Source organism: Dipodomys merriami, unplaced genomic scaffold (genome assembly GCF_024711535.1).
Source record: "Dipodomys merriami isolate MVZ:Mamm:240054 unplaced genomic scaffold, mDipMer1.0.p SCAF_31, whole genome shotgun sequence".
In the NCBI taxonomy this organism is placed as follows: domain Eukaryota; kingdom Metazoa; phylum Chordata; class Mammalia; order Rodentia; family Heteromyidae; genus Dipodomys; species Dipodomys merriami.
In genome coordinates, this window is record NW_027204604.1 from 6,876,518 (window position 1) to 6,890,097 (window position 13,580).

General features: G+C 36.1%; 1 protein-coding gene across 4 annotated transcripts in view; it reads right to left on the bottom strand.

Moving 5' to 3' along the window:
* Positions 1-412: 412 nt before the first annotated feature.
* Positions 413-13,580, bottom strand: part of Syt14 (synaptotagmin 14) — a 123,003-nt gene continuing 109,835 nt past the window's right edge. For 3 of the 4 annotated variants that reach the window (XM_070041441.1, XM_070041443.1, XM_070041444.1), the window contains 3 exons: positions 5,906-6,095; positions 3,354-3,410; positions 413-2,107 (listed from right to left, as the gene is read on the bottom strand). In XM_070041441.1, coding sequence (XP_069897542.1) covers positions 1,794-2,107; positions 3,354-3,410; positions 5,906-6,095 — 561 coding nt within the window. In that variant the 3' untranslated portion in view covers positions 413-1,793. The remainder of the gene's footprint in view (positions 2,108-3,353; positions 3,411-5,905; positions 6,096-13,580) is intronic. The other variant, XM_070041442.1, reaches the window with a different exon arrangement.

Here is a 13,580-nt window from a genome sequence, read left to right on the forward strand (position 1 = left end):
AATCCTCACATTTCATGCCTTAGGTTGTCCAAATTTACTTTTTTCTTGTAATTCATGTGTGTGAATGCATAGAGCTGCCTTTTTAAAACTAAAAAAATAGGAGCTCATGGTCTTTGGGGGGGTTTCTTTTAAGGCCTTTCAGTACAGCCAAGGTAAAGAAATAATATCTATGTATAGTTTTGTTATTATAGTAATAACAAATTCTAGTTTAAAATAACATATAGTACTTAGTTGGGACTAGGAACAATGATACTGCTTTTTAGTAATTGGTAAATAGTATGTTTTATCTAGTTTAAATAGAAATGAGAAAGAGAAAAAATGCATATATATGAAACATACTCTATTTAATAAGGTATATGCATAAACTTATATATTAGGTAAGAAGCAGAATTAAAAAGAAAATAGCTTATAATATTTCTGACTAATCAGTTTCTAAATATAAAAACAACAAATCGAAGTGCCTTGCCATTAAAAATTAGCACATAATACAACTTTTACATATTTCAGAGGAAATAAAGATCTTGTGACACTGTTCTGAGGAATCTTTACATTTAATAAAAATCGAAGGCCTAATTTTGCAAATACAACTTGCAAGCTGTATGAGCAAATTGAGCTTACATGAAAGGCACAGGATGACATCACGTTGAAGAAAGGTATCTGGAAATTTCCTATAGCCTAGCCACAAGTCACTAGAAACTTCATAAGGAATCTCGGAACTGTTTTGAACTTGATGTTCTGATTCAAACTGAGAGCTGGATAGTCTTTATCTTACTATAGAAATTGAAGTTAGAGTGAAGATTTAGAGATAGAAGAGTTTCTTATTTTGACTCTACCTGACTTATGCAGTGTTGGTTACTAAATACTTAGAGCAGATCATTCAAATTTGGTTAAACTTGAATTGTTTTCAGTCTTCCACACCTTATATCTACTGTATTTTCCGATTTGCAAGAAAATAATGAATTCTCATATTACTAGTGGTAGAGTTAATCACTGAAAGAAATTCTAAAATAAAGTTCTGCTCTATTGGCTTCCTACATTGGAATACAAGAATACAGGAAGTGCTTTCAACAGAAAGTTACGTAGTTCTACAGTACAACCTGTCTAAAAGGTGCAAGGGACCAGTAGATGACTTGGTCTCTTTGGGTCAGGCAAAAGCAGAGGAAAAAGAAGAAGTAAACTTCTTAAAAAATAACACCTCTTAAAAATTCCTTTATGAAGATGGTAAACTGCTTACAATTAGATTTAATGCTATGGAAAAGAACCGAGGCACAAAGAAATGAAGGGCAGGGAAATAACACATCACTTTCTGAAATGACCCATCTTCAATGTGATTGAAACCCTTCACTGTTATATACGACTCACGACAGTGTTGGTGAGCATTAAAGAAATTTATAAATACCAGGGACTGGCAAGTCAAAGTATATCTAGGTGTTTAAAGTAATGTTGCAACTAAAATTCTGATTTTTCAAACCATCGATAATCTTCTACGAAATGACTGGTTCTTTTGCTAAAGTAAAATTAACTTCAAATCAAAGGCCTGTTATTCATTTTCCAGAGGGTTGTTAATTTAACAATAGTGACATAAGCTTCTCAAACAAAGGCTACCAGAGATAGATCTTTTCTTCATTTATGTCAGCATTAGATGTTCTCTCTCATAGACTTTAAAGCATTTTGGTAGAATGTTGAGTATGATTCTTCAAAGCACAGCTCTTCTCATGGTGACCAGGTCAAAACAGCAGGGTTGTAATCAGAAATAATGCTGCCTTGGATCAATTTCCTGTTTATCCTATTCATCACGACTCTAGTAATGCATGCCATCGACATACTTGCTGTCCTTTTGACTCTTTCATTTCAGTCCAGTGATTGAGTTCCTCTTCTCCAGAGCTGTTCAGACCTAAAGAAATCCAGCCTATCATCTCCTTTCTTTTCATGCTGCGTTTGTTATACACAGACAGTATCAGTGTCACATCAGAAAGTTGAAATAGAGCCACTTGAAAAACAAAAGTTTCCTTGTACACGGGATTTGGCTGCCCTCTGCGGATGGATGTCTTGCATTTGGACATCTCTTGACCCATGGAATTCAGCAGTGTTAACTTAACATATGTATCTGAAGAAAAAAAAAAACCAACATACCACAAATATCATTTGAAATGGATTCAAAACAGGAAAAGTTGAGATTAAGTATTTGCACCTTATAAGGATATGGTGTATACCATGTTTAATGGAAATTTAAGCAATTCCATTTTCATGTATGCTTATAAAAATGTGATGAGTACAGAGAATGCTAGGTAGGCTGAAAATATTCTGGGAGTAGTAATATCTTCACCTCACTGTTTCTCCATAATAGAATTTAAAGGTATACCTCATAATCCTTTCTTCACCCCTTCCCATCCCAACCTTGACCTCCCACTACCACCCCTGCCCATTACCATCCCCGTTTAGCTTCACTAAGCAGGACATCATAGCATTAATAAACACTTAGCAAGCTCAATTAGCCACAACACTGTAAAGCATTCCACTGTGTTTTCAGAGAATAAGAAGAAACAAACAAATAGAAATGAAGGCAAATGGTGAAGAGGGAAAAAGGAAGACAAGAATGCAAAGATGACATTAAAACAGCTTAAGATGAAATGTCAAAAAAATCTCTGCATGGATGTGGTTTTTAAATATATATTTCAAACATTCAAGGGCCAAAATGAAGCCAAATGCATTAAGAATTCAATGTTCAGCAAACCAAGTCAAACTTTTTTCTGGTTTCATGCAAGAGTACATTTAATGTGCTTTTCTTTTCACAATTAAAATAACTGTTATAAGGTTTCTTTTAGGTACAATTTAATGTAAAATTTTAAGTATTATACCTTAACTATTTTTATGAATTATAAAAAAGTTGATGTGATGTTTGTTATACAAAGTAAAATAAAACATTTCATTGCCTGATTTTATGGGAGATAAATCCTCTCATTAAAAGATTGTGTTTTCAAGTTCTCTCAACTCATGCAAATGATCTTCAGCATGTTGATCCATCATGTGTAATTTACATCAAAATTCAACTAATTTCAAAGACAATTGCAATATTTCTCACCAAATATCTATTTCTGTTGCATAAATCAAAATACAAACAAGTGGAAAAAATAAAAACTTTTAAAGAGTTTTGCATATTTTGTAAATACTCTGAATACCATCATCCATAATCAGAGATAAATTCTAAGTTAGTTTTATTTAAAGTATCACAGATAATTAATGTGCATATTTTTAGAAACCAACATGGTGGACAGTTTCACTGCTGGCAAGTTTTAGGGTATTTTGTTTTTGCATGAAAAGACAACATCCAATTAGCCTCTACAGGAACTCACCTCGGATTATATAAACCTGTCCACCTATCAAGTGTTTTAGACAACAGAACAGTCCATCTGACAACAGGGGGTGGAAAGCAGTAAAAGAAATAATGACCAGATGTCAATCGTTGGGTGAAAGAGGGTCAAAGGTCAGAATTAAAGAGGAAACATTGTGCACTGGAGTGGAAAAACACAAACTTTAGCATTTTAATTCAGGTAGAGGGTTAAACAAAAGGGTTGTTGGTAAGTTTCATGGAATGAAAAAACTTAACATCATTGTGTAATCTTAAACAAAAATTACACTGGTTTAAAGGGAGATATCTTTCTAATGACATCCTCTTGGTCTGAAGCACATTGAACATAGAATCATGCAAATTATCAGGCTACTAAAGACTGAATAAAAGTCATTATAGGATTATCATTACTATGTTAAAATTTAAATTTATCCATGCAATATTTAATATTTCAGAGTAATAGTTTTATTGCTTCCGATGTAATATAACACTAAGTTCTGCAAAATATACAATAGAACTATCATTTTATTTCCTCTTGATTGTTGCTTTGGATAAAACAGATTATTCAGTTTATAACACAGTTCAAAGCTTAGAACCTAGATATACATGAAGCACTATAACTTCATACAGTTTAGAACAAATGATAGCACTGTCTTGCATTTTACTTTATCAAAGTGTCTATCTCCTTTACATTCTACTATCACATAATTATTGAAAAAAAAACTTAACATTTACTTATTAGCTGCCTCCAGCTAATACCATTAGTAACCTTATATTGAAGATCTAATCCCAAAACAATGGAAAACGCTATACCCACTCTTTAATCTGAAGGACAGACTCTGTGTTGTGGATGCTAATCTTCCTTACCCAACCCTGAGTCTGCCTCCGTTTTAGTTCTGATTCTTGTTTTTCTATTTTATCCGAATGTCATTAAGTTCTGCTGCTTCATTAGCATCTCTACTTCACTATTTGTCCAAAATTTTTCTCAAAGTATTAACTAAACTATGAGGGGGAAACTGGTAGCCTGTGGCTCAATGTAACCCCAAGTTATGGTCTCTCATCTGGGGTAGTGCCTCAGCAGCACCTTTGAATCTGGATGGTCTAGCCAGGTGGGTGCTGGGCCCTCACCACGCCTATCTCTCACCCACACATCTTCTTCAGGTTGTCTGTCTATGTCATTTGAGTCTGTTCAAGAATGGCTTATTTTCCCTATTAATTTTTTTCCTTGAAATGGGAAAGGGAGTAACACTAAATTCCATCTTTCCTTTATGCTTCTTTGTCAGACCTACATCTCTAAATTACTCTGTGATAAATGAAATTTTATCTACAAAAAAAACACACAAAAAACAAAAACAAAAAAACTAAAAAACCAACAGATTTAGGGGAATTAGATTAGTTGTTAAGGGCAAGAAATGTGGCTCTAATTTTAGCCTTCACACATTTAGTTGGGGGACAGATGTGTTCTATGATATACACAAAAAGCAAGTTTTCCAACATTTCTTGGGGCAAACCAAATATATTTTTGTGACTTTTCCCCTCCACTGAATAATAAATTCTATGATGTTTAGAAGCAAAGTTTATTTAATTAGAGCATGAAAAAGTTTCCCCTCCTTAAATTGGTTGATACCTGGAGTAAAAGACTGCACTAAACAAGTCTCTAGGAATCTTGAAGCAAATTTTCTCTAATATATCACTCAGGTTATTAATAACTTTAATATTAGAGAATGTAGCAAAGTTGGTCTGTTCTCAGTTTTCATCTCATAGATAATAACAAACTGTTTGGGAGGAACACTGGAGGACAATTTCTCTGTACTCTTAAAACCTAGCCTTTGTATTCATCAACTGGGAGAGAGAAGAGAGGCAGAAAGTCTGGGCAGAGATAACCTGTTAGCCTTCTCTAAGGTAAGTAACAAGGAGTTCTTATGCTAGTTGCTCTGGTAAAGGTAAAGCTGATTCCATCTAAGAACAGACTTTGCTGCAACAATGGCTTATAATTTTTTCCTTTTTTGGTGCTGGGTATAGAACCCAGGGCCTTGTATATGCTAAACACATGCTTGCACTGAGCTCACCCATAATTCCTATAATTTTAAAGGAAAAGAATATGTGAGGAAATAAGTTTCTTCTTAAATTATTAAGGGCAAAAGAAAGGAAAATGTAGATGTAAATATATTAGTTCAGATTACTGCATGCAGACAGAAGATAACATTAATTTGCAGCTAACTATAATAGATCAATACATTTCTGTTCATATTTGTGAATATTACTCACTTTTTAAAAACCCTGTAACTTTTCCGGCATTATAAGATAGTCTCTATGATAGGGGTAATTTATTCTGTAGATACTATGAAAAATTAAGATTCCTGTCACCATACAATTAATATTTTGAATTTCAAATTTTTCTACTTCCCAAATGACTGGAAATAGAAAACATGAAACAGATTAGCTGATGATTCACCATTTCATTTTGATTGGTTAAGACTAAAATGATAGCATTGGAGCCCTAATGCCGAGAGTCCCGTAAGTGCAGAAAACATTAGAATAAATTTTTTCACTCACTGGGTGGTCTGTTTGCTGCCAAGTTTTTGAAGTGGCTGCCTTTTATCACTTCTGCTGCTAATCGTCCAGTTGTGGCATTATAAAGCAGGCCAATGAGAATTTCTGGAACTGAGCCGTGTTCCAGAGAATGACATGAGGAGGTACTTTCACTACACGACATTTCTGACACGCTCATTTGGGAGTCACAGCCCTGTAAAGCAACAATGAAATTCTTATAGTATTTTGCAAACAAAAACAAAAACAAAATGTATTAAGAGACCTCATGTTAATGCGTGTTTACTGGAACTCAGTAGGTGAATCACAATGAAGACAAGATTTTGCACGCCAAGTTTCCCAAACACCAATTTAAAAATATTTCAAGTCCCTGGAAGTCTTTTCACTATACAGGAGTCAAAGAAGTAACCGAAGATGAGAGAGTTGGCTAAAAAGGTTATTGACCTAAAACATTGACACTGATTTGGATTCACTCACATCAAATGTCTTGATCATGCCTTTAAAAGACAAAGAATGGCATGCTTTCAGTAAATAAAGCTGTCTCCTATTCATAAGCCAACATCTAAAACACGGAGATGCAGAAAAGCTAAAAATAGTAAAATTTGCCATGCATATAGCAACCAAAAAAACAAAACAAAACAAAAAACAACTCAACTTGATGCACTGGAACCAGTAATTAGTAATCAGGGTTAAGTTTTAAAGAAATAAGCATTACTACCTTAAAAAAAAAAACAAACAAAAAAGAAATAAGCATTACTGAAGTGAAATACACTAGAAACACACTAATGATGATAAATCATTTCATTCACCAGGAAGATAAAATAATTACAAATTTGCACACACTTCATAACATAGGATCAGAATCTATAAAATAAAAATTACATAACTAGAAAGAGAAATAAAGGAACTCATAACCAATGGGGATATTAACACATTTCTCAGTAACTGACCAAATGAACAAATGAGTAAATACAGTACAAGCAGGGAAGATAAGAATTATTCATAATAACCAGGTGCTAATGGCTCATGCCTCAAATTATAGCTTCTTAGGAGGTTGAGATCTGAAGATCGTGATTAGAAGCCAGGCAGTAAAGTCCACAGGACTCTTGTTTCCAATTAATCACCAAAAAGTGGAAATGGAGCTGTGGCTCAAGGGGTAGAGCAATAGCCTTGAGCAAAACAAAACTCAGGGATCATGCTCAAGCCCAAGGTTCAAGCCCCAGGACCAGAAAAAAAAATCACTTATTCTAGCATAAATATATGATAACTAGGAATGAATGCATTGATTAACATGACATGCAAAACTTTTATACAGAAAACAATGAATCTTCCTGACAAATTGAAAACCACTACATAGAAAAATTATGCTAATGTATTAGAAGGCTCCATTCTTTTGAACATTCCTTCCCTATTGATGTATAGATTAAATACAATTCCAGTAAAAATATCAACAGACTTCTCTGCATTTCTTGACTTCATTACCAATCAAAGAAATGGAAATTAAAACCAGGAGGTAACACAAGCAACAGATGGGCGAGAAGAATATCAAGTGTGATGAGGACACGGGAGATAGAACTACCTTTTCTTCTGGTGGGAGTGTGAAGTGGTACTGCTTTAACAAACATTAATGATTCACAAACACTGTGTGCTGGCAATTTCACTCCCACAAATATACCATTAGAAATGTGTGTGGAGTTGGTCAATCGACATGAAAGATTGTCCACAGCATTATTAGTGCTGGAAGCTGTCTGGACAGCAGACATGAACTAGTTGCAGGTAGTTCCTACAATGAAATACTTACTATATAGGCAAGAAACCTGTTACCATGTCTGCAAAGGTAACTGAGTGAAAAATATTGAATCCAAAAGGATTCCAGTGTAATTCCGTTCATTCACATTAAAAAGAAAGCTCAAGCCAAAACAACAACAAAGACCATGAGCAAACTAAATCATAGTGCCCCAGGCACACGAATAGGTGGTAACACTATAAAGAAAGCAACCAAGTAATTATATGTAAGTAAAAATTGTGGTTAACTCTGGGAAGGGGAGAAAATGAACAGTGACCAGGGAATGCATGGTAGAGATTTTTTTTTGGGGGGGGGGCGGTATATAGCCATTTTTAAATGTCTTGACCTAGATAGTAGTTCCTTTGTCATAAATAGTACTGCCTCTGGTATTAACTCTTTTCTAAGTGTGTTGGGTTTTACAAGGAAAAAGGTATAAGAAAAAGATTATAGGATGCAAGAGTATACTAAATACAGTGATTTAAGGAAATATTTAAGACTTTCTTTGAAGATTCTGAAAGATAGATTCTTCCTTCATCAAGGAAGGGAGGAAGGAAGGATGGAGGGAAAGAGGGAAAGGGAGGGAGGATATGCAGAAAGGAAGAAGAAATGAAAGAAGGAAGCAGGCAGACAGGCCACTTTACTCTAATAATGTAATTTTAAAATGTTTTAATAAACCTTCAAGTTTAAATCTACTATTGCAGTATAAGTCAAGAGGGAGAATTAACACATATTTGGAAACTGAATTGGCTCCTTGGACTAATCTTCACAAGGATAAAATCTTGAATTTTCAAATCTAATTCTAAATCAGAGTGAGAAGCCAAAAAGAATATATATCTTATATTGCTAAATCACAAGCACACAAAAAAACCCCACATGGTTTGGTATGTTTTCATGACAGTTGGAGAAAACATAATTTTAGTAAGTTTCAATTAGGATATATCACCACTTATGAAAATAGTGTCAAAAACATGCTTGAACATATTTGGTGCATTTGTTACATTAGGCTATTATACCAGTGGCATCTGTTAGAATACAGTGAAATCCGTTCTACATAACACAGTATTTTTCACATTAACATCACCAGATAATAAGATGTGAGTTTAATAGCTGTCTGTCAACACAGAGGTCATGCTAACACCAAGGAGGTGATGGGAAAGGCCTCTCTGAGTCCTAAGGTCCAATTACTGTGTGAAAATGCTTATCTCCAAGTCCAATAAGAAAGCAAGGGCATTAAAATCCTTGGTGATCACACTGTATTCAAGTAAGCCCTGCTGAAATACAGTAAGTAGTATTTAAGTAAGGGAGCCGGGGGGGAGGGGGAACTCTATTCTTTAAAAGGGTTTATTTTAAATTCCTATCTTTAAAAAAGTGCTATGCTCATGGCCTTTCCACTGCCCACAGCCCAGGTGATGACCCGAGGTGAGCAGTTCAAGATCACTGAGCACAGAGAAGCAGCAGAGAATCACTATGCAAACCCAGGAATATTGAATCCAAATTACATGGAGCTACTGCATGCTCCAGTGGGTCTCTTCACACAGCTCCTCAGGGCATGCTGCTCCTTTCCATGTACTCTCCAGAATCTCTGGGCACCCGCCACTAATTTATAACTGGGGCTTGCTTGGGTGCCAGGAACTGCAAGTGATTAACCCAAAGTCAGATAAGTTCCGATCATAACTAGGCCTATTTAAAGGAATAGTCCCACAGGCTGCCCAAAGTAAAACTTCTTCCCATCTTGCAGAATCTCTTACTTCTAATACTCCCCGCTTCCTTCCCTCGAAGTCTCTTGCCAGAGGGTGAAGGATTCTAAACAATTTTATGAGAATAGAGAAAAAGTGACTTCAATTTTCAGACAAATGAACAAACTGTATCACGTTTATCAGCTCCAGAATTAGTGCCTCTGCCAGTTGTTTCTATTTCTTTAATGGTGTCACATAGGTCACAATTAGGTGTGAACTTCTAAATACATCCAGATACGCCATCCAATTAAAATCACAACAGAATGTCTCAGAAGTAAACACACGGGGCTTTTCATTAATATTGAATTGATTCCAGCTTACTTGTAGCTACTTACTCCTAACATTTTTTTAAAGGTAAAACAGAACTGTGTAATACTTACTATAAATTTGAATACATTTCTGTTGAACTTGTTCTCACTATGGCTGAAAGGTTAGTATTCTGTTTAAGTTTTATTTATATACAAAAGGCTCCCACTACATTTTTCTGAAAATGGGGAGATGGGAGTACATGGGCTGCTAATTGGTAAGAGGATGGGTGTCACCTGCTGCTACAAAGCTGGAGCCTACTAGAAGGCTTCCTCTAGGAGTCATTTCCTAGCTCCAAGGAAGTAGGTAAGGAGCAGGCAACCAGAGATTTCAGGAAAAAGCAAGAACAGCATACTATTCCAATCCTGTTCCCTGCTGACCTGCAGAGCCAACGTAAGGAACCAGACTGTATACTGGTAGAGGTTGTAAAAACGTCATCTATTAGACAGCCCAATGAAGAGCGCCATGGATGAAGAGATCACATATCAGGGTATCCTGGAAGACAATCTGCTTGTGACAGTGGGTGTATGGTGTGCTTTAGGATGCAGGTGACAGAATATTCAGCTTTGAGAGACTCGGGCAATATAAGGAAGTGGAACACCGTTCATACAGAGGTAACGCCAGGTACTCATGGAATCAGGCCTCAACCTATCACAGGAACCAGTTCCTCTTTACCTATTTCTTAAGTTTGCGCCCCAGATTTGGCTTCATTTTCGACAGTCTTTGAAGGTTCCTTCAGGCAGCCACATGGTTTCCTGCAGCCCTGAGTCCTCTGAAAAAGGGAAGCTTCCTGAGTGCTTATGGCCCAGGAGATTTAACAAGGGCTTTGGAAACAAGTTTGTGTGATGGTTTGAAGAGACTTCTTCTCCAACTCATGCATAAATCTAATCCTTAAAGTCATATGTTAATGTGATGAGGGTAGAAACGTGTTTAGTTGAGAAGACATGAGATTAGCTAAAAATCACTAGAGTGGAGATTCCAAGATGGAAGCCTGGTCATTTTACAAGGGGAAAGAAACCAGCAAAAGAGATACACATACATTCCTGACAGGGTGTGTTATTGACAAGGGAGACCCTTATGAGAACACTTTAAACTTCTAAAACCATGAGCTAAACAAACCCCGCTTCTTTCAAATGTAGCTGCCTTGGTATTTTTATCATAGTAACAGGTGTCTGTATCAGTTGTACAGGAGTAGGTCAACTCCCCAGGTTCTATGGTCATAAGAAAAAGATATGGATGATGGGCAGAAGAACTAGTTTTATAAACTAGAGGCAATCAACCAGGTTGTCTGTCCTTGTGTTCCCTGCAAGGCCTTCGCCCACATTCCTGAGGAGCTAGTGAAATTGCTGTTTTGGCCCAAATGGGAAAGACCTACTTTGTGCTTCTCAGGAGGTATGGCATGTATGGCATGCAGTCACTTGTTTGCCAGGAAACAGGGAAGAGGAAAGAACACATCACCGTGCTCCTCGGGCACCAGTGGCATTCAGGGGTTAAGGAGAGTTGAAAACAGAAGCAGGAAATTCTTTTTCTTTTGTAAGCCCTCCATAATAATAATAATAATAATAATAATAATGGAAAATAGGCATATCTGATAAGAAATTTTAAGGTAAAAGAAAAATTAACTGTAAAACAAGTAAAAGCAAAATATTTCATGTCACCTGCATTTGACCACAGCAGCATGTGGAAATAGTCATGAAAAAAGTCCTGTGATCAATTTATACCATATGCACGAATATACAATGGTATATACCCACTTTTGCTGCACTCAATATGAACATAATCAGTCTGACATTTCTGCATGTTTATAACATTGGCTTGAAAGTTTTTTCCCTTCATGTTCTCCTAGGATACCTACTGGAAGATGGAACACACACACACACACACACACACACACACACACACACACACACACACACACATACACACACACAGATATAGCATGTAGCATAATTAATTTTTTTTGTTGAATTAAGTTTAAAAGTGTTTGGGTTTCTGCATGTGTTTATAAGTGAGACTGGTAATATTTTCATCCCATATTATGCTTATCTAGTTAGTATAAAAATTATACAAGTCCATTATTTCCAGTGTTGATGTTACAAATAGATATTGTATTAGTATCACCTTCATTTGCATTATATGTTTCGGTTATAAGTCATATTTCATTCGAGTAAATCCAGGGACCACACAACCTTGTTTCTGAATGGCCAGTTGACCAAATTTTCAACATTGTGAGATCGTGCTGCCCCCTGCTGACTCAGTTTCTTTAAAATATTTTGAGAAGTGAGAATTTATACTTGAGTATAACATTTAATATTCCTATAGGAAGTGAGAAGATCATAAGCATGTTGAAGGTAAAATATTGAATGCAGATCTAACTAATATAGGTCATTTTTGAAAATATTGAAGTACAAAATACCTGATGATGGGAATAAAGGGAATAAAAGGATAAAATACAGCATAATAGTTGAAGAATTTAGACATTCACTAAGTGCCAGAGGCTCATGCCTGTAATCCTTGCTTCTCAGGAAGCTGATATCGGTTCAATGCAAGCCTAGGCAGAAAAATCTGTGAGCCTCTTATCTTCAATTAACTACCATGAAGCTGAAAGTGGAGCTGTGGCTTAAGTGGTAGAGTACTAGCCCTGAGCCAGAAAAGCTCAGGAACAGAGTCCAGGCCCTGAGTTCAAGCCTCAGGATTGGTACACACACATACATACACACAAACATTTATGTCCAAGTCCAAACAGTCCCTACAATTTCTATTGTTTAACGTGCTGCTGACACCTGGTGGAAAATTAGCAAAATGTATATTTGGGGTTTATTTCTCCCCTGGTTCTTTCATCGCATTCCTATTAACTTGATCTTTATTTCCCCACATTTTATTTTGTGGAGTCACAACGTATTAAAATACTTTCCATGAATCATATTTTCTTGTGCTTTTTCTTATCTTTTAATTTCACATAACCAACCAGATAAGGCCTGGCAATTTTTCTTCTAGAAAGCATCTCAAGCAATCTCAAGGCTAGTATACGTTTGTTATCCCAGAACTTGGAAAGCAGAGGCAGGAGAATCCCCAGTTCAAATCCAGCCTGGGATAAAGAGTAAAACCTTATCTTGGCAACAAAAACAAAAGGAAACATATCAATGTCAACACATCCTTGCTACTAATCTTCTCTAACAATCTTATTACCTAGTAGTATAAAGAATACTTGACAAGAAATCAAAATAATCTAAGAGGAACTGTAGCATTCCTGTTCCTATAGCTACCTATGAGTTGAGAGTATTTACCTCTTGAGAATCTAATTTTTCTCCTTCAAAAATGGAGGGGTTTTTTTTGTTCATGTTCTGTCCACTCATAAGATTATGAGAGTTGATTATGGTAAGTGCTTTTAAAATATATCGCTGGAAGGCATTTTTTTTTTTTGGTCAGTCGTGGGGCTTGAACTCTTGGCCTGAGCGCTTTCCCTCAGCTCTTCAGCTCAAGACTAGCGCTCTACCGCTTGAGCTACAGAGCCATTTCTAGTTTTTTGGTGGTTTATTGGAGATAAGAGTTTCTCGGACTTTCCTGCCTGGGCTGGCTTTGAACCACGATCCTTAGATCTCAACCTCCTGAGTAGCTAGGATTACAGGCATGAGCCACTGGCACCCGGCTGTAAGGCAATTTTATTTCCATAACTTGATGGCATCTTATACCACTATGCACTATGGACACATGATGAATAGTTGGGGGTGGGAGGAGTACAGAAGAAGGAGTATGTATAAGAGAAAGCCTTAGGCTCAATAAGACCACCCTGTATGCAAACTTGTATGCAAATTTTGATTCTTTGAATTTCTGTATGCAAACTTGTATGCAA